The 20,159-nt window shown below is 39.4% G+C and overlaps 1 protein-coding gene across 1 annotated transcript; it reads left to right on the top strand.

The window, feature by feature from the left end:
• Positions 1-506: 506 nt before the first annotated feature.
• On the top strand, positions 507-13,146 carry LOC136936818 (voltage-dependent calcium channel subunit alpha-2/delta-2-like). The gene is made up of 38 exons (XM_067230497.1): positions 507-542; positions 2,626-2,707; positions 3,673-3,789; positions 4,046-4,102; positions 4,967-5,011; positions 5,193-5,331; positions 5,450-5,581; positions 5,681-5,738; positions 5,834-5,884; positions 5,988-6,087; positions 6,256-6,417; positions 6,680-6,787; positions 6,919-6,997; positions 7,390-7,439; positions 7,618-7,707; positions 7,875-7,940; positions 8,054-8,128; positions 8,220-8,294; positions 8,503-8,574; positions 8,702-8,773; positions 8,858-8,919; positions 9,031-9,107; positions 9,196-9,256; positions 9,800-9,897; positions 10,055-10,145; positions 10,447-10,509; positions 10,618-10,725; positions 10,846-10,925; positions 11,023-11,114; positions 11,242-11,289; positions 11,469-11,540; positions 11,680-11,832; positions 11,951-12,003; positions 12,271-12,326; positions 12,411-12,534; positions 12,617-12,726; positions 12,843-12,925; positions 13,012-13,146. The coding sequence occupies exons 2-38, from the start codon at positions 2,630-2,632 to the stop codon at positions 13,117-13,119; spliced, it is 3,165 nt and encodes a 1,054-aa protein (XP_067086598.1). The 5' UTR covers positions 507-542; positions 2,626-2,629; the 3' UTR covers positions 13,120-13,146.
• Positions 13,147-20,159: the final 7,013 nt, after the last annotated feature.

Below are 20,159 nucleotides of genomic sequence, written 5' to 3'. Positions count from 1 at the left end.
ACTCTATGGTATGTTATAACGTGGTTTATCTTGAGGTTTCAAGACTTTTGTTGTCAGTATAAAGCAATACAATTCAATGTGCGATATTAGCGATGATTAGTGAGTGCAGCCTTGGAAGCACGACTTGACTTGAGGCTCGTGCAGAATGACTTGACAACCCATAGGATACTGATCAGACTGTTGAAATAGTGGGCGAGTGAGGCAGCGCGAGAGAGCAATCGAGCAACTGCGGTATCTAGTAACGCCGCTGCATCAGTGCAAGTGCAGTCCATTGAGAGTCCATGAAATCGTTTTGTTTTAACGTCGACATGACCAGTGGAACGTAATAACAGAAGCAACTGAGCGTTGCAACCTGACAAGACTTGATCGCATCGTCAACTGTTTATTCACATATTGAAATCCCGTTCCTGAGATTTTTAATGGAAAATGGCGATAGGCATACAGTCTTGCAGCATCGTCTGCTCGGTATCTTTCCAGATTATCTTGATATTCAATGCACCGTGGCCTGGAGCGCAGGGTCTCACATTCCCTCAGCAATACACGTAAGTACCTAAATGTCGTCAAAGCGATAGAAAGCTAAATGTTTACAATTGTCTATATAATATAAGTGTATGCGACTTAATATAATTTTGATCTTCAATCAATTTCTCTTCAAGTATTGGTGATTTAGGAGACGCTCATTGGGTTCTCTTTGGATGCACTGTCGTTGTATAAGATCTGCATTAGGCTCCTATATCCAAATGCAAATCAGTTTTTATTCAGGTTGTTACTGTTGTTTGTTAACATAATACAATAAATCAAATAACAGGAATTAAGTGTTATGTGCATGATTCAAGAATAATGATAAAGAAAATGTTCAATAACCTACACAATTTATATCTTTGCAATTAAATGATATATGGTTTTAATTTTTCGAATCTGAACACTAGGGAAAATATATCCCTGCGTAACTCCATTTGCAGTAGACCTATTCTTTGGGAAATTCTTTTTGGGAAATTCATATATAGCCAACCGTACTCAACATAAAATCAAAAATGTATGCTGAAAAGAGATTTAGTAGCCTAGTTAACTTTCTCCCAGATCTTGATGCTTGTGGTGACCATTTCTCAATGAGATCAGTAACATAAGAAAATGTTATGTAACAAATTGTTTATTTGGGATTTGGAGAACGTTAAATCATGTATGGATAACTCAGGTTATGGAATGAAACAACCACAAGGATTAACAGAAGCTGATCTATCCTATACAGTAGAACATGGGTTTGTATTCAAGTTAACCCTATTTCCAATCGGCCTGCAGTGGAATCTGTTTACTACTTTTAATTATCCCCTGCTCGGCTCTCCCTTTTCCCCCTTTAAACCATCACTCATAAGAACAGCTGGCACATGACAACAGCTATCCGGGCCTTTCTCCAGGCACTGTAGTCAGGCAGCATCGGTAAGAAGAGTCGCCAGATGGAACAGAGATCTTTAGGACTGTGTGAGGAAGTTCTGGCCAATCACAGCTGCAGTTACTGGGGAAGTCAGTGCAGTCTATGAAGCAGGGAGGTGTGTGTCCGTGAGTGTGTGTGTGAATATATACTGGGTGTACATGAGGCGTTCATTGTGTGATGAATTGCCAGAACGGTAGCCTAATGTTCCTCCTGATTTTCTGCTGAGTGCCTTAAAACAACACCACTCTGTCTGCTCTGGGTCTCTTCATGTGAGCTAAATGAAGCAGAATCACCACACTGAAGAACAGCAGCTTCTACCAATTAAGAATTAATACTGCAGCAGTCAGGATTTATTCCCTCTTCTTCTTTCAACCCTCTAACCCTCCCTCCCCTCTATGGCTTTCTCCCACTCCCGCCCTCTCTCACGCCCCTCCCTCTCTCGATCTCCCTCTGTCTCTCTCTCCCATCCTGTTCCATCCTTTTTTCCTCCCTCCTTCCCACACCTCTAAGTGAATATGGGTCACATCATGTAGTGTTACTTTCTTCCTCATCCCAGGGGTGTGTATATGGCCGGTAAGAAAGAGTAAGAAAGATGTGGTTCAGTTCCATCACACGTCTGCAATACAGGGTCCCACAGGGTCTTGGAGGAGAAGAAATGGAACACACTCAGAAAACACAGGATTGTACTTCAGCTGCTCTGAGTCATACAGTTTAGGTCTACTCTGCAGATCTGTGGGCAGCAGTCATGTAACAAAGACTCTTTAGTAATGCACTATCATTTACATTCCCTTATCACTCTCGATTACAGCATATTGTATTATTCAAACGTTTCAGATTGTTTGTCTTCTATTACACTACAACAGTGTCCCTGCATCTTATTTTTATGACAGGACAATAGGTTTATTCACTGAAACAGTGGTGTTGTTTTTCTATTTATGTACTTGTCTTCAGCTGTAATGGTGTACGTGACAGTACATTATGCTACCCATCCAACCAAAGTGTAAATGGTTTACTTTGAATGTCATGAAGCATTATATTATCTTGTTTCAGTCATACTTTGTATGTACTATAGCCTAATCAAAGGAGTAATTAGAAACCTTTTCACTGATACCACATATTTAACATGCATTATTTCTTCTGTCAATTCTTTAACTTGCATTGTTCACCTAAACCTAGTCTTGTATTGTCTCCAGGATAATGCACTGGGCCAGGCGTATCGAACAGGAGATTGACAGAGTCTTCCAGCACATCAGTGGAGCCCAGCAGCTGAAGTCGGTGAGGACGGTCTCCTGTGCCTTTATAAATGTACTCAGTAAAAGAAGCTGTGTTTTTCTCTGAGAGTAGCCATGTGGAGTCCTCTGTACTTTGATTTGGTTTGTCCTTCATGCTGTCAGAGAGTGAATGAGCCTGTCATAAACCTTCACTTGTCAAAAATCGAACCCTAGCTCTTCGGTTAGCCACAAGGCTACTTTTGCTGTTACTCCTCCCGCTGTGAGAGATGCGTGGGAGCATATCCCTTGTTGTTTGAGTAATGACTGATGGCCATGGCTCGTGTCCTCTGTGTTTGTGTCACAGCAGAGCAGATGGTCTGGCAGCCTGTACTAATGCCTATATGTGAGCCATGTAGTTTCATTTGGTCATTCATCCATAATTCTAGCCAGTGTCTGAAACAGGCTGGATGTAATGGGGACAAGGTCCCACAGCCTCATTCAGCAAGCACACCTCACAATTTCCCCAGAAATTGTATCCTCTCTAGTTATTAATTATTTGTACATTAATTTGATGTTGACAGAGCTTGAAGACATTGTATGACTCAAGATTACTTAATATATCTACTGGCAATACAATTTGAGCCATAAATGACCATTGCGACTGTGACTTTACATTAAGGTTATATTAACTACCATGTCACAGCATAACAATACATATAGTAACAAATTTGTAGGTACTTAAAATTGCTATTTAATTAAATGGCATTAAGTGTTACTGATATAGATCATTCCAAAAGTGTTAAGTCAGGCACAGTATGGGTGAGGGGTGAAAGGTTAAGTGGAAGTTGTAAAGAGGCAGGGGAAAGTTGTGTTACCAAAACAAGATCAATGTTAACATCCACTAGGCCTTGGAATGCCCAACCTCAAAGTTGATACTATACTTACTGCTATAAATTTATATGGAAGTTAATGTAACGTTATGTTATGTTGCCCATTTCTGTAAGATTGAGTTTCCAAATGTCTTTCCAGATCTACAATGAGAAAATAAGGCAGTTCAGCCTGGTGAAGAATTCACCCCGAGAAATTGTGGAGAAGGTGGCTTCAGATATAGAGAAGCTGCTGACCAAGAAGAGGGAAGCTCTTGATGTAAGTCAGTAAATTCTTACCTTCACAGAAACAGATAATAATGAGATAAAACAAATAAAATATCTCATAGGAACCCATTACAGAATCTCAGTAACAGTTACTTTTCATTTACTTTATTGAAAAATGTAATGTATTTACTCCAGATTTAGTTTAATATCTGCAGTGAACATATTAAGTAATGTCATCCTGTGTGCAGTATTAATAGAGGACTTTTAAACACACATTCTTCTCTAAGTTGAACATATTTGATTTGCAGAAGCTGGCAAGAGAAGCAGAGCGCCTTCAGAGGGAGCATCCATGGCAGGATAGCAAGGTGAACCCCAAAAGAACACACTGTATTAGCCAGACACTATCCTACTCAGCAATCCTCAGTCAACTGAGAGTGACAGTTAAAAGTTTGAGTAAGTAGTGGAATAAGTCATCAATGACAATTTATAAAATGTTAACAGTCGTTAACAACCGTATACATCACTCATTCCACTATCCATCATCCTTAAACAGAATGAATCATAATCTGAGTCCGGAGATGATCAGTTAGGCAAAGCTAGAAGATGAGCTGGTTCCTGTAGTGCTATACTGGCTGATGCAGCGGCCTGAGTGAGCTCAGCCAGGGGGCTCTGTTGAGCCCGACACACATTGGCATTTCACTTTTCCACTTGGTTTGGCCCATTAGCCCACTGATGCAGGGCTGGATCTATGGACTCAACCACATTTTCCCACGTGAACTCATCTTTCCCCAGGGCAGTGACTCTTGTTATGAGCATCACCACAGAATAGCAGTCCCTGTATTTGGCTGAGTAAATCACTGGGATAAACATTCTCCTTTTGCACCAGCCCTTTGTTTGATTGTTTTCAACACTGTCAAGATTAATGAACTGTGATGTGCAAACCATGACTCTTATTTAAGATCCGTTCATGGTAACCTTTTTTCTTTGTTCTAAGTTACAATTGTGATGTCAAGAAGTTACACCACACTACCACAGTAGTGATAACAACTAAATGGATTTAACTACACATCACATGGAAAGTGTTCAGATATTTAGATAAATATTTAGTTACCCTTATCAGAGGACTTGATGCTTGAAGATTTGTGTTGCAGTTTTAGTTGCAGTTAAAAACTGCAACTACAGATACGGATTTACAATAATTTTTCTGTTTGTTTTGTACCTTTTTTTAGGAATGGGACATGAAGTATTATGACTCAAAGGCAGAGTTGGATTATGTGAGTCTGTACTGTGTGTTCATAAATTTGGCAATTTGTTAGGATTTCTTTTGCTAATGTATTAAGAACATTCTAGTCACACTCTTGATATTTTTAGCATCGGATGTTTCTGTTTTTGTGTGTCTGTGTGCTTGTGTGTGTTTGCTTACTCATGTATCTCTGTTTTTGTTTATGTGTGAAGTATTCCTTACAGGATGGTGAAGGGGAACCCAAAAATCCCTATCACCGAAAGTTGGAGTTTGTATATGACCCCTACTTCAAAAACAATGTTAACTACTCTAGCACAGCAGTTCAGATCCCCACAGACATTTACAAAGGAGGTACGTACACATTTTAGCTAGTGTTTAAAATTGCAATTTGTTAACAACTTTCTCTTGAGAAAACACATATGTCCACAGTTGATAGTTTTTTGTGGAGTTAAGTGTGTGTCTCATTTAGCTCCAGTGATCCTGAATGAGCTGAACTGGACTCAGGCATTAGAAAAGGTGTTCATTGAGAACAGTAGAGAGGATCCCTCACTTCTCTGGCAAGCGTTTGGGAGTGCTACTGGAGTGACCCGTTACTACCCAGGTAGGTTCCCACCTGTCAGCAGAGCCTCAACACACCTCAGACACATTCCTGTGAAAATAAGCTGAACTAAATGAAACACCTCAATGCCTGACTCTACAGCCACACCTTGGAGAGCTCCTGATAAGATTGACCTATATGATGTTAGGCGGAGACCCTGGTATGGAAAGATTTCTTATCTGCTAAAGTTTTAAATAAACAACTAATTTAAATATTTCTAAAATGATTATCTGAGAATGATCTACTGTGTCCCAGGTACATCCAGGGGGCGTCATCACCTAAAGACATGGTTATCCTTGTGGATGTGTGAGTGGCCTTTATAATGTTTACAGTTTTCTGGTGGACATGCATACGTGTTGTGTGTTTTAAATTATTAATACTTGTGCTGATCTTATTCTATACCCACCAGGAGTGGCAGTGTGAGTGGACTTACTCTAAAGCTCATAAAGGCATCAGTTATGGAGATGATGGACACCTTGTCTGATGATGACTATGTCAATGTTGCCAGGGTGAGTTTGTATTTAATCTTTACACTTTTATCCCTTTTGTCAACAATTCCACAGAGTCTTTCTGCAGACCTCACTTGTTTGTTCTCAATTATATTTCCAATTAACATTAATATTCCAATTATGGGATGATATATTGAAATGTTCCCCTTTACTTTTTGTGTGTTTCAGTTTAATGAGAAGGCAGAAGCTGTGGTCCCGTGCTTCACACACTTGGTTCAGGCCAATGTCCGGAATAAGAAGATCTTCAAAGAGGCAGTGCAGCAAATGCAAGCTAAAGGCACCACAGACTACAAGTCTGGCTTTCATTTTGCCTTCCACCAGCTTTTAAATGTAAGTAACTAAAACCTCTACATTTAATGCACTTCTATGGATGTCCATATTTATGACTTCTATTTAATCGGTTGTTTGTGTCGTTAAAAAGACAACTTGGGGTTTATATGTAGCTTTGGTCTGATTAAATAAAATCATAATAATAATAATAATAATAAGTATAGTAATTATTATAATAATCTATTAAGTATTGTGTAACAACTTTCTACTAAATGACTTTCTTCATCTTCATTCTTTCTATTTTTTTAATCTTTATCAGAAGACTAATGTTCCAAGAGCCAACTGCAACAAAATAATCATGCTGTTTACTGATGGTGGGGAGGACAGAGCTCAGGATATCTTTGAGCAGTATAACAGGCCCAACAGGACGGTTGGTTTGTCAAAAAATCTATTTTTTATTATATGTGTTTGTTAAATGTTTTGTTGAACCTCCTCTGCACTTTCTGACGTTCATTATTTGCATTAAACTTCATCTGTGGTTCAACATGTCTTTCTCCCAAGGTACGAGTGTTCACATTCTCTGTGGGACAACACAACTATGATGTCACACCCTTGCAGTGGATTGCCTGTGCCAATAAAGGTGAGTGGGCGTTTGTAGAGGGTCTTTAATCTAAACAGGTTTAGAAGATGCCTCCTCTTTAAAAAATCCTTGCATTATAACCCGCTTGGTTATAAGTTCCTCACATACTGTAGCTCTCAACGTTGGCCTTTCTTATATAGTAACAGCCATAAATATGTGGTGTTTCTCAACCTTCCTCTCTCCCTCTATCTCTCTCTCTTCCTCTCTCTCTTCCTCTCTCTCTCTCTCCCTCTCTCTCTCTCTCTCTCTCTCTCTCTCTCTCTCTCTCTCTCTCTCTCTTTTCTCTTTCTCTCTCTCCCTCTCTCCCTCTCTCTCTTCCTCTCTCTCTCTCTCTCTCTCTCTCTCTCTCTCTCTCTCTCTCCCTCTCTCTCTGTCTCTCTCTTGCATGCTAGGTTACTATTTTGAGATCCGCTCCATCTGTGCCATAAGGATTAACACCCAGGTGGGTTTGTCTAGTGCCTTTTACACAGCTGATCCCTGGTCACTGTCCCTTGTTCTTCTTGGGATTCTGATTTCTGGAGTTGTTTTTGCAATGGAAACATTTAATGAAGCGAGTAGTTGTATGCTACACTGTATGGTGCTATGAGTGTTTTTACGTTCCTATGTGTATGTGTCTTCAGGAATACCTGGACGTGTTGGGCCGCCCTATGGTTCTGGCAGGCAGCGTTGCTAAGCAAGTTCAATGGACAAATGTCTATCAAGATGCATTGGTGAGACCATCTAAATGAGATGTTATGTTATATGTTATGTTTGCTTCAACTACCAATGGAAATTCAAATGAATAGATTTTACACAGTCATCTTCCATTTCCTGTAATTAATGCATGTATCTTTTTTAGTTTGCTACTATCAATAAATATTATGTTTTTCCTTTTTAGGGTCTGGGGCTCGTTGTGACTGGGACCATGCCTGTATTTAATCTGACGGTGGAAGGCAACTCACAGGTACAGTTTAAAAAGAAAACGTATATTGCCCTTTGCTGTTGTATATCCCCCTGTTATTTTCCAATATACATATGTGGTGATACAATAAATAATAATATCTTATTGTCCCCCAGAATCAACTCATATTAGGAGTCATGGGAGTGGATGTACATCTGGATGAAATAAAGAGGCTAACACCGCGATACAATGTCAGTGCAGATCTCATGAACTTTCACTTCCTCACAGTCTATGCAGTAGATTTACAGGAACAAACCTTTTCTGTTCTCCTTTCTTCCTCAGCTTGGAGCAAATGGATATATTTTTGCTATTGATCCAAATGGATACCTTCTTCTGCACCCCAACCTTCACCAAAAGGTGATTCGACTTTTGATAGAACGTAATTCAAAAATTCTTATCAGAAAATGACTGTAAATAATGTGCAGTACACTGCACATTCCGTAGTCGTATTATACATTTTATTTTAAAAATATTCTCTCATTGATTATCTCAGGATCATCTTTGTAAAAAAATATTTTTTACTTTTTGTAATTTATCTTTTGTTTGCCCATGTGACATTTACTAGCTTGTGGATCTCCCAGAGCCTGTAACGCTTGACTTCCTGGATGCAGAGGTGGAGGACAGCAGCAAACAGGAGGTGAGGATGGAGGTTCTGGAAGGATCTCTTCTGCTTTGACCTGCTGTGTGCAGGCCCAACTGATATACTGGTTGTACAGGTACCACAGGGTGAACAGTTACTATGTTGTTATGTTTTTTATCTCCAGATCCGTAGACAAATGATTGATGGAAGGCCTGGTGAAACCCAGATAAAGACGCTCATCAAATCCATGGATGAGGTATGTCATCGCTGTCTTTTTGTGTGACGCGTTCAATCATTCAGATAAAAGCGTATCGTCATTTATTTATTTATTCCATTGCAGCAATATATTGATGAAGCATTTCGAACTTACACTTGGACACCAATTAATGGCACAGATTACAGGTGACTGTGCATTGAATTATGTTTTCAGAATACGCTAATGGAAGCAAAATTGTTAGATATTTCTAAGAGTCTCGACTATTTACCTTGTGTGTGACATCCATCCCTCTGCAGCCTGGGTTTAGTACTGCCTACCTACAGTGAATACTTCATCCAGGCAGACTTGAGTGATGTGATGCTGCAGCTTAAGTGTGAGTATCTGTCTGTTAAACCCCACTCTTATCTCCCTGCTCGACTGCCAAAAGAGGTAATACTCTGATACCTCTCCCACTCATATAGATCTACAATCACTGCTGCCCAGCTCCTTTGAAGAAGGAGGTCATGTGTTCCTGGCTCCCAGGTAATGTATGCATGTGTGTGTTTATGTGTGTGTGCGGTTTGTGTGCGTGTCTGTAGAGGCTCAAGACGCACTTGTTCCGGGAGTACAACGGTACTTAGGAATGGTTCGCTTGACCCGATGTTAGTTCCCTCAAGGATCACAATGACTCTTGCTCAGAGACTTGTTGCTCTTGTGGTTAGTGGTAACTGATTTAAAATTGTTTGTGCTCGCTGTGATATATTGTTTTTTATTATTGTTGCTTGTCTTTTTTTTTCCACAGGTACACTTGCACTTATAGCAGTTCATGTTGTTTAATTGTAACTTGTTTAACTACATGCTCTTATGGTTCTTCCCTTTGGCACTTACTTTGGTTGTTCACAATGTGTGCTTCATGTTTTTGTTACTCGCAATGTTTTGTGGCTATCTCGTTGTTATGATCAGTGACCTATGCACTTTGTAAAGCTCTCTCTTGGAAGTCGCTTTGGATAAAAGCGTCTGCTAAATTAATAAATGTAAATGTGTCTGCAATATAACAATCTCATATTTATTTGATCTTTCCTCCAGAGAATACTGCAAGCGCCTGCATATCTCTGACAACAACACACAGTTTCTGGAGAACTTTGTGTCCCTCATGGTAGAGATTACCCTGGAGTCTGAAGATTGTGAGTTAATCTGTTTCTATGTACTTGAAGAACATGGATGTGTGCTACTTAATCATCAGTTTCACTGACAACATGCATACACTCACGTCAAGAGTGGACACTAACATGTTGACAGAATTCTAAGCCATTTAGTTATCAATGGTGTGTGTGATCTTAGGTGATCAAGGCCTCATCCACAACCTGATCTTGGATTCTGGAATCATGTGGCAGCTTGCATCCAGAGTGTGGAAGAACAAGGATCTAAATTCGTAAGTGGACTAAATATAAATTGGTAGCACAAATAAGCTTTGCATGTGTGATTGTTTATTTTTTATAGCTACATAACATTGTTTCCCAAAGTTTCTAAAGCTAAGACTAGGACCTTTGTTTGATACAAAAAATGATTGGTTCCGTAATAGGTTTGGTTTTGGTTATTTCCAAAGAGAGAAAAAAAAGAGATGAATTTTGAATGTTGAATATGGTTTGTGAGAGTTTGTAAAACATCATACTTATTGTCTCTTGTCCTACTGTATTTTAAAGACAGTGACACTACTGTATCATGTGCTCCAGGTATGGCTTCCTGGCTTTATTTGCTGCAACAGATGGGGGAATTACTCGGGTTTTTCCAAACAGGTGAGAGAAGAAGTGGGTTATGGGACGAATTCTGCTTTCATGTTGTGTTACTTGACTGTATCCTGATGCTGCTCAGCTAGTGAATGAGCTCTCTTTTATACGGCTCAGTGCTGCTGAGTCATGGGATGAGGACCCGGAGCCCTTCAATTCCAACTATTATCGCCGCAGCCTGGACAACAAGGGATACATGTTTAGACCACCTCTTAGAGCCTGTGAGTCCACATTTATGATACGTGAAAGATATCTTAGATCTTGTAGATCAAAGATCCGTATTTTCTATTTGGTTCAATGTAAACCCTGTCAACCTCTTGTTGTAGCAAAGGAGGAGGCAGCAAGCTCAGAGAATGGCTCTTTAGGGATTCTGGTCAGCTCCTCAGTGGAAGTTCATTTTGGAGTCAAGATTCTGAAACCAGCAGGTGGGAAATATTTATCATTAGATTTTTGTGAGATTATTTAATGTCTGTTTGGTGCAGAGCAGCTCACAGTGTCTTTCTTGTTTGTCTTCATTGTTAGTGGTGGGAGTGAAACTGGACTTTGAAGCTTGGGTAGATAAGTTTAAGATCTTGGCAAGCAATGTTTCAGACAGTCGCCAGGGCTCACACAAGGTACCTAAATGCATATGCTCAATGTAAAAAAGAGAAGTTTTTGGCATGACTGTGAAGTGGTTTTAACAGGCTAAATTTGTAGTCAGTGTAAAGAGAGATGATTTCAGTTTTGCCTTCCTCTGGACAGTGTGGTCCTTCCAGAAGCTGTGAGATGGACTGTGAAGCTAACACTGATGTAAGAATATATTTTTCTGTTTAAAACATGATTTATGCCTGCAGCAACATAGAAACGACAATGTTGTGTTGGATAGGGTTTAAATTAATAATAATTTAAAGGAGGGAAGGGAGTAAGATTGTCAGATGCCTTAAGCATCTGTCACTGCTGTAATAATCCGTACAATGCTTTGTCTGTAGGACCTTCTGTGTTATCTGATTGACGATGGTGGGTTCCTGGTCATGTCTAATCAGAGGGATCACTGGAAAAAGGTACGCTGTGTCATTTGACTCGTACAGTATGTAGCTCGTGTGATTAAACTGGTTGTCTTTTCAGAGGATCAAATAGACCAAACCGACTGAATAGGGTCTTGAAATCAGGTTACAAAAAAAGTTTCTATTACTTTTGCAGGTGGGCCTTTTCTTTGGTGAAGTGGACCCCTTCCTGATGCACGCCTTGTACAACAACTCCATCTACGCCCGACGCCAGTCCTTCCAATACCAGTCAGCCTGTGAGCCTGTCAGCAGCAGCCACACAGGCGCTGCACCGAGGGGCATTTTTGTGGTCAGATACCCTACATACATCCTATTATGTTACATCATCAACATAGACGTGCTCTCGTTACCATTATAAATATGAATGTTTTATTCTCTGTCACTCCTTTCTCAATGGGATGTTTTAGCCCTCAATTGCAGACATCCTGAGTCTGGCCTGGTGGAGTTCAGCAATGGCATGGTGAGACACTCTTGTTAGCCCTCATCATGATCTGGAGGCATGGTCAGATTGTAACTGAACCTACAGAGTTGTGTTTGCTATGGCCACAGTAGTTCATAGAATGACTGAGAGGCACAAAACAAGCTACGGATCAGCCATTTTACCTCGTCCTTCTCTGGGATAATTTCCTTCCACAATGCCATTGTGCTTTATTCCCGAATTTGTGTGGTAATGTTTCTAGCACATCTCCTCCTTGTCTCACTGTGTGCTTTCTGGTCTGTTTCCCAGGTCTTTAATGCAGCAGCTACTCTATGGATTGGCTTACAACAGTTGGCTTTACTCAGGTTTGTGCTCCCAACACATGCGTGTGTCCTAGCCAGCTTGGCTCATTTGCCATGTTAGTTATACTGTGTGTGGGTGTATTGCAGGCGATATTCTGGCTGAAGGGTTCGATATCAGGGAAAGCAGCTGTGTTACCATCCAAAGTCAGTTTTACTTCACCAATACTACCAACTCATACAATGTGCTGCAAGATTGCGGAAACTGCTCCAGGTTTGTGTGTATGCAATTGCAATTTGTCCCCACCACACATTTTTTGTATACACGCCAGCATTGATGGTTTTTATTTCCATAGGTTGTTCCACGCTAAGAGAATAGACAACACCAACCTGCTTTTTGTAGTGGCTGAAACATTGCCCTGCAGCTCCTGTGAGATAGAGAAACTGACCCAGAGCAGGACAGAATGTATCCTTCCTACGTTCAATGGGTTTAATGACTGAACCGGTTTATAAATGACCCCCTATATTCCCATTTACTGCCTTCATTAACCAGTCAGAAAGCTTCTTAACCCATGTTTACAGTTCAAGAGGAGAACCCCTGTGAGGTTTTGAGCTCTGCACGTTATCGTAAAGGACCGCCTAACTGCTTTGACTACAGTGCTGGGGTAAGGAGATGTGTAGAGTAACAGATATGTTTACGCTGGTTATCACTATCCCAATGTAACACATCTTTTTTTATTCCCTGATGAAGGAGAACACTACTGAGTGTGGGCGAGGCCATTCCCTACAGACTTCCGTTGGAATCCTAATTTCTGTTCAGTTGATCCTGGTTCTCCTTTGTCTCGAACACCTGGGTTAGATCCAAGTCAAGGTCATATTCCTGCCATTTCCGTAACTTTTTTTCATGTTACACATACTGTAATCACCTCAGGTCATTTTTGACCTCTGCCAAAACAATAGGTATGGTGTCTTCCACAAATGAAAATGTATGTGCATCCTTCCTTTCTACCTTGCCATTCTGCCATCTTAAACCTCAAGATTTTTATGACAGAGGGATTAACTTTAATTATGCATATCTCTGAAAAACACTCAATTAGTTTACTTTAATACTTCCACAAAAGCTTGGTAGGATTGACGTGCTTCCAAAAGCCAAGAAGGCTCTGAGAGATCAAAACTTTGATAAGAATAGTTAGTCAGTTGTCGAATACACATTTTGGTCTCTTTAAATTTCCTGTCATCAAACATAATATATATGAACAGATGCACACACTGTGTGACTTCATTATCATACTGTACATTTTGATAACATTTGTTATTACATTTGGAACATTGAAGCCTCAACTTGCATCTTGTACAATAATTAATTTCATCTTGAAAGCTCATGCACTTGTGTATGCTATTGTATGGGGAATGTAGCTTATTGACAGCTTTTGGTGTTTTGCTTTAGTTATGCAGCTGCCATGCTGAACCTTACTTGTGGATTACTTCCTCGTCTGATCTGAGCGTAGCCCCCAGAGCCTTTGTGGATATACAGTGATATTTTTGACAAGCTGTTTTGATGAAATATTTGTACATTTTCTTTTTATGTCCACCTGGCTTTCCAGCCAGCAGTGCCTTGGTGCACTCCTATTGGTTGGCAGAGACTTGGATCTTATTGTTCCCGCAGCCGCTTGTGAACGGCACACAGATTCTATTTGACTCGTGAGGACTGTGAACCAGACTATGAATGACAGAGTTTGATTCTCTGTATTGATTATGTACTAATGGACTGCAGAAGGTAAGCTGGTTCAGTCCTGGACTGATTTGTACATTTCCTGTTTTGGAGCTAAGCACAGTAGACACACAGTTGGACAACAGCTGCTGTATGACTTCTCTGTCCCCGGGGAGAAGAAATATTTTACCCATGTTTTGTTTTTTTATGATAATGGAGAAAGGTGTGGAGCATGGATGAACAAACAGAGGTACTTGGTGTCATCTCTTGGTTCTATGGTTCGAAGTCAACCCGGACCAAAGCACAGACACTGTCCAATGACTGGAATCCTCATTACCTTCATCAAAGTGGTATTGTTTTGCCAATCATGAAGACTCTGTGAAGCAACAGACTGAGGCACACTAACTTCTTCAAATAATGGCTTCAAAGTTACTTGACTAGTATTTTACCAAGGTTTTCAGTATTCATTTTAGTAACATTGTGTTATTGATTAAAACAAATCTGTATGCATTTATAGACAGCATTTTGTGACACTAGTCTAGACTGTTTATTACTTACTTTTAAGGTCAGTGTTATAATTGAATATGTTGGGTTTTAAAGATTCTTAACTGCATGGTATTGTCACAGAAATTACAGTCAATGTGAATACTGTAGATTACTGTAGGTACTTTCTGTTTCTTTTTCCTTCTGAGGGCTCACTCCCTTCCAGTGGGAGTGGGATTTAACATGAACGCCACGTTAAGGATATTTAAGGATATTCATACGAGGCATTTGGTAACAAACAGGACAGACGTAATGCTTTAGGATGGATTAAAGTGGTCAAATGAAAACAGAGACTAGTGTTGGATTACATGATAAATTACCGTCACCGTCTGTCCTCACAGGATAAATGCTACATTTTGCGTGCATGGGTAAGAGTTTGTAAATAAGTGGACTGATTGGATACCTGCCATGTTCTACAGACTGGGGGAAAGGGAGGAGGGGGGTTGCATGGAATTTGATGCTGATGTCATGACGTGAGCATTCTTAATCGTACCTGTGGTCAATGAAGTAAAGTCATTGATTTATAATGCACACAGTTTGTTTTAATGAAATTCAAGGATAGTTGAATGTTTATGAGGGTTTTGGCTGGGCATTGCAGTTTACATGAAGTATACAGTATTTTTATTTATTAAGTATGAAGTAATATGAATGTCAGTGTATTTCTGTGCAGTTGATTTGGTTTGCTGCTACTGTTGTCATTTGCTTGGGACAGAGTTTTCCTCTCTTTGTGCCAGCCATGTCACCTCATTTATTGTACAGCTGACGCCAATCAATCGTTGGATGAAGACCAACTTTGTAAAGATTTACTCAAATACATAATACAATAATATAAATGTTTATATCTGATATTTGGTGATTAAAAGCTGTTCATATTTTTCACTTTAGCTTTATGGTGTGCTCCTTTTCTCATGTCCATCATTTACTTTCAGTAATTTATTTATTTTTTAATTACATGTCTGTGTCCATGAAACTAGTTTATTTTACTGGTAGTGCCACATGACACAACATGGATCTCTTTCTGAAATAATTTGTCGGTTTCGCTTAGTTACTTTTTTGATCATTTACAAAACTATACCTTCAACATATAGTTTGTGGAATAAAAGAATAACTGGCTAAATGGGAATAATGCGATTTATTAGAAACTACAACTAAGCACATTTCTCATTCACATCATATTGTATGATTGATAATGTGGTGACCTTGTCTGAAGGCTTCACTCAGCTGCCTCTTTGCCCTAGAAATAAAGCCAAAGGAGATAAAGTCAGTAAGGCTACCTTCTACACACTTGTAACTACAAAACTCATTCTTCACAGAGCTTACAGTAAGTTACGATGATACAGAAAGTTTTAGATTTTTGTCCTGATTGACAACCACTACAACCTTTACCTTTCCAACATCACGGCTCTTGGCTCTCATCTTTCTCCTTCTGTTCCCTTCCCGCCTGCTTCTTGCGAAGTGCAGCAGCTGTTGATTCATGCTGCAGGGTGGACTCTTCAAGATCACGCCGCAGCTTCTGGAACTCAGCCTCACGCTTCTTGTTCATCTCAATCTGAACAGATGTTGCACCTCCAGCTTCTTCAAGTCTCTCACTGATCTCCTCTAGTTCCCTCGAGAGATCAGACCTCTGCTTCTCCACCTTGGCCCTGGCAGCACGATCAGCCTCAATCTCTTCCTCCAGCTCCGAAGATGTGAGGAGGAGCCTCAATCCTCTTTTTGCCTCTGTAGGCTGTTACAACCGCAGAGTCATACACTGGGAGCCACTTGTAGGGGTTCACAGTGACGCAGAATAGCCCAGAGTAGGTCTGAGAAAGACACAGAGATTGGCTTTGAACAACAGTCAAACAAGCTGTTTTGGCATCAAAGGGAGAATTTTGCGCCTCAATCCTTTCTTTCTCTGGTTTCACTCTGGATAAGAGCGTCTGCTAAATGACTAAACATGTAAATGTAAAATTTCCCAATACACAACTTCTGTGTGTCTGTGTTGCAGTTAAGATATCAGTGCAATAGAGGGAAGCAAAGAGCATTGCATAGCAGTCAGTACTGTATCACAATTAACAAGTTCCAGTCAATCTCCAGCCCTAGTTTAATCAGGCTGTCAAATAATGTATGATTACAGTTCACAATCAGAAACTGTATGGATAAGTAATCTTTTCATCCAAGTCAATAGTGTGAATGGTTAGTCAAAGGCAACAATTAAAAGTTAAAATGTTAAGTTAATTTGTTAACAGCTAATTATTAGCACAAATATACATGTAATCGATATGTACAATAAATGTATCCTTAATCATGAACAAAAGACAACAACAACACAAACAAAAAATTAGCAAATGGCTTTTTGTCTACCCTGTGTTAATATATTTACTGAACGTACATTCATGCAAGTTTAAAAAAGCAACAAATTCTACATTCCTATGAAGCTTTTATTAACATTGTTTACATTTTCCCTCTGTTTAAAGTTTACCCTACCTCCTTTCCTTCCCCAGAAGAAGTGAAACTGTGTAGACAGTGTGATGATACTGCGGAAATAAAACAAATGAATTAGGCACCTTAAAGTATGCACTTAAAATGCATTGTGTTTCTTGTTTGTCCTGCTATACGCACATAAACAAACATGAATGTTTTGATGTCAATTAAATACTCAAGTTAGTTTATTTTTTACTGAAAAGCTGTTAGCTTTCCCAGTGTTTATATAGGACAAATAACTTACCCTGGGTGGTCCTATGTCAGTCCTTGGGGGAGCTCTGTGCTGCGTCTTGTTTAGGGAGATGAGTGATCAGTCAGCAAAACGGTCTTGCTCTTGGTTTTGGTCATGCAGTTTTACACTGTTTGGGCATCTTTGTTTTGTTTTTGTTGGTCTGTGAGAAGATATTCTGTCAGTTTCATAATTGTAAATAAGCATGATTCATATTTCCTCATCATTTCATTTATTTATGAATATTTATAATTGTTTCCCAATAACATATTTTGTAGGAAATTTTTTATTGTAGTTTTGTTACTTATTGCTTAATACTTTTTACTTTGACACATCAACACATTTTACCTAGAGATAGAGCTATTTTATCATCATGGATTTATAAATGTAGTTTATTTCTTTTGTTCCAGAACAGACAATTGAACACTGCTTTCTTATTTTAAAATGGAAGTTGAAAAGACTAAAGGTTATACAGATTAGGGAATGCATTTCAGCATCTAAATATAGTGTGCCACTTGTGATGTGCGACTTGTTTCTTATCCTTGTGCAACAGTGTGGGAGGGGTATCAGTTACTGAAGTTTAGACGTTGTTTAGGCCTTCTGTTGGAACTAATCTCCTTAAAGCACCTTGGCACTGGGGAAGATCCCTTTTAGCCGTGGAGGAGATCTCAGATGTCACTGACATACTCTTGCAGAAGCCGTGCAAGTCAAGTGACAGAAGAGCAAAATTTGACCTTACAGTTGTCTTTCTGTGAACTTGTGAGAATCATGATACCTCATGACATTGTAGCCAGTTGAACTTGTTTCCACATAAAGAAATACAAATTCAATCAAATTTTCATCTGGTAAACCTAACCAAACAGACAAATGTCACATTGTCTCTTTGTTATGATTGCTTTGAATATTGGTTTTCAACTGGACTCAGAGAAGCTTGTCAAAAGTGTTGTTGCATCAAATTAACCTTGAGACATGACACTTTTACTGGGAAGTATTTGAAATGCTCAACAACAAAAGGACAAGTGTCATTTAGGGGCCCATTTGTTAGCCGTGTTGACGTTAGAAATTCCATTGACAACCTTTATAACCTGCTCTCTAGACACCTCATAACCTGCTCTCTACACTTCATAACCTGCTCTCTAGACACTTCATAACCTGCTCTCTAGACACTTCATAACCTGCTCTCTAGACACTTCATAACCTGTACTGTAGATTTCTGTATTTTAATAAAGAATAATTACAGCACACTGAGACTTCCCCTTTGGAATGCTTTCATCTCCATTGTGAAAGAGGTGTTGATACTGTAGCTCTGATGATGCTGATATGGGGATCTTTTTGTGTTCCTTAATAGATACTGTGGTAGAGCAGAGGGAAAAAAATACGATTATGGTACACAATTGTAGATGACATTGCCACACATATTGTTCATTACCCAAATATCGCTATAAAAGCTGAATGTAAAACCTCCATGGCTCTCTTAATGGTGATAATCTATTTATCTAATTAAATAATCCACAGTGGAATACTTCGAGGGTCTGTACTGTACCTCACTTAATGTGATAAGGATTATGTCTGTCACTGTTGGAATCAGTCACGTGCCATCTTTAACAAAATGCAAACCAATAACATGGCACTAGTATGGAGAATATTTTAAACAGCTAATTAAGCACACCTATAATGTTATTCAAAATGGACTGGATGGATAACTTTCTTTAATCATTTTGGAATAGTTTGGTAAATCTGTTAATGTTTGGAAACACTGCCCAAAGGATGACAGATCATTTGTGGAGTAAACTTTTCTTTCTTTACAATGTAAAATAATCCCCCATTGTTAGACACGGAATCCTAAGAGAACAGGTGCATGCAACATAGTTTCCAATTTAGTCAGAAGAACTAACAGTCTAGTCTTGTCTCAAAGGGGAAGGTTTATTCATAGACCACTTTTAATAATGGTGTTGGTTCAGTGTATCTTGATGAATGAACTAGAGACAAGACTGACTTTGCAGCTTGACCTTCTCTCTAGTGTCAGTGTACATGATGTACGGGAGGTCTCAATATTTTCCCCAGGTAAGTTGACACTGAACTGGACTAGATGCTGTGTGGGGGGTGTCAGAGTCTAAATTCTGAGGAGGTCACACATGATAAAAAAGTAATATAACCTCAATAAAAACCTGATACTTGATCTTCTATCCTTTGGTACATTCTTATTTGGGTGAATTACATATATAGCTGTCTGTCTCAGCCAATTCTCTCAGAGCCTAGCTATCTGTCACTTGAGCTTTGAGCCTTTAAACAACCTTTGATATAAAAGTGTCTTGCCCTTTACTCTGGCGCTCTTTTCTTCTCTTTGGCAATGCACTGTAAGTCACACTTTTACTTTTAATTCAAGGAAACTTACATTAATACACATACGTCCTTAAAATGTGTTAAATTCTTTTGTTACACTACAGCCAACAATCAGCCTACTTAACATACATATTTGCTTTTGAAATACTATACCTGTCTATGGTAAATCATGGATTTGCTTGTCGGACGTATATATCATAAAGTAAGTGGACAGAAGACATTTCATGCAACAATTGTTAGATTAATATTTTACATTTAAACATACAAAAATAATTGAAGTTAGATCAGTAGATCAAAGGTGTTTGGTATCAAGAAAGAACATGTTGTGTTATTGTTCTGGAAGATGCTCTATTCAGTATGCACTCTGGGCTTCTCCGCTACTATTTTACGGGCGAAGCCTAAATCAGGCATGGCACTCGGGCAGCGCGTGTCATTCCGCTCATCAACTACACCTGTGTTATCCTGCTTCAAGCCCATTGGATACGCGTACTCACTACCGGTTGTTATATTATTGTGCTGCTGCCACTCTCCACCATCCCCCTCTCGCCCGTTTTGTCTGTATGTTACTGTCCATCAGGTTTATACTCTATTTGCTCCCTGCCTCATATTT

The sequence above is a fragment of the Osmerus mordax genome, chromosome 1 (assembly GCF_038355195.1).
Source record: "Osmerus mordax isolate fOsmMor3 chromosome 1, fOsmMor3.pri, whole genome shotgun sequence".
Classification (NCBI taxonomy): domain Eukaryota; kingdom Metazoa; phylum Chordata; class Actinopteri; order Osmeriformes; family Osmeridae; genus Osmerus; species Osmerus mordax.
Note: the sequence above shows the minus strand (reverse complement) of the source record. Positions and strands in the feature narration are given on the sequence as shown.

Bases quoted from the DNA above. Each gene is read 5' to 3' on its own strand.
- LOC136936818 (XM_067230497.1), top strand. From the start codon at position 2,630: ATGCACTGGGCCAGGCGTATCGAACAGGAGATTGACAGAGTCTTCCAG. The intron at 7,440-7,617 runs GTGGGTTTGTCT...ATGTGTCTTCAG, and splicing joins CCATAAGGATTAACACCCAG to GAATACCTGGACGTGTTGGG. The intron at 12,004-12,270 runs GTGAGACACTCT...TCTGTTTCCCAG, and splicing joins TGGAGTTCAGCAATGGCATG to GTCTTTAATGCAGCAGCTAC.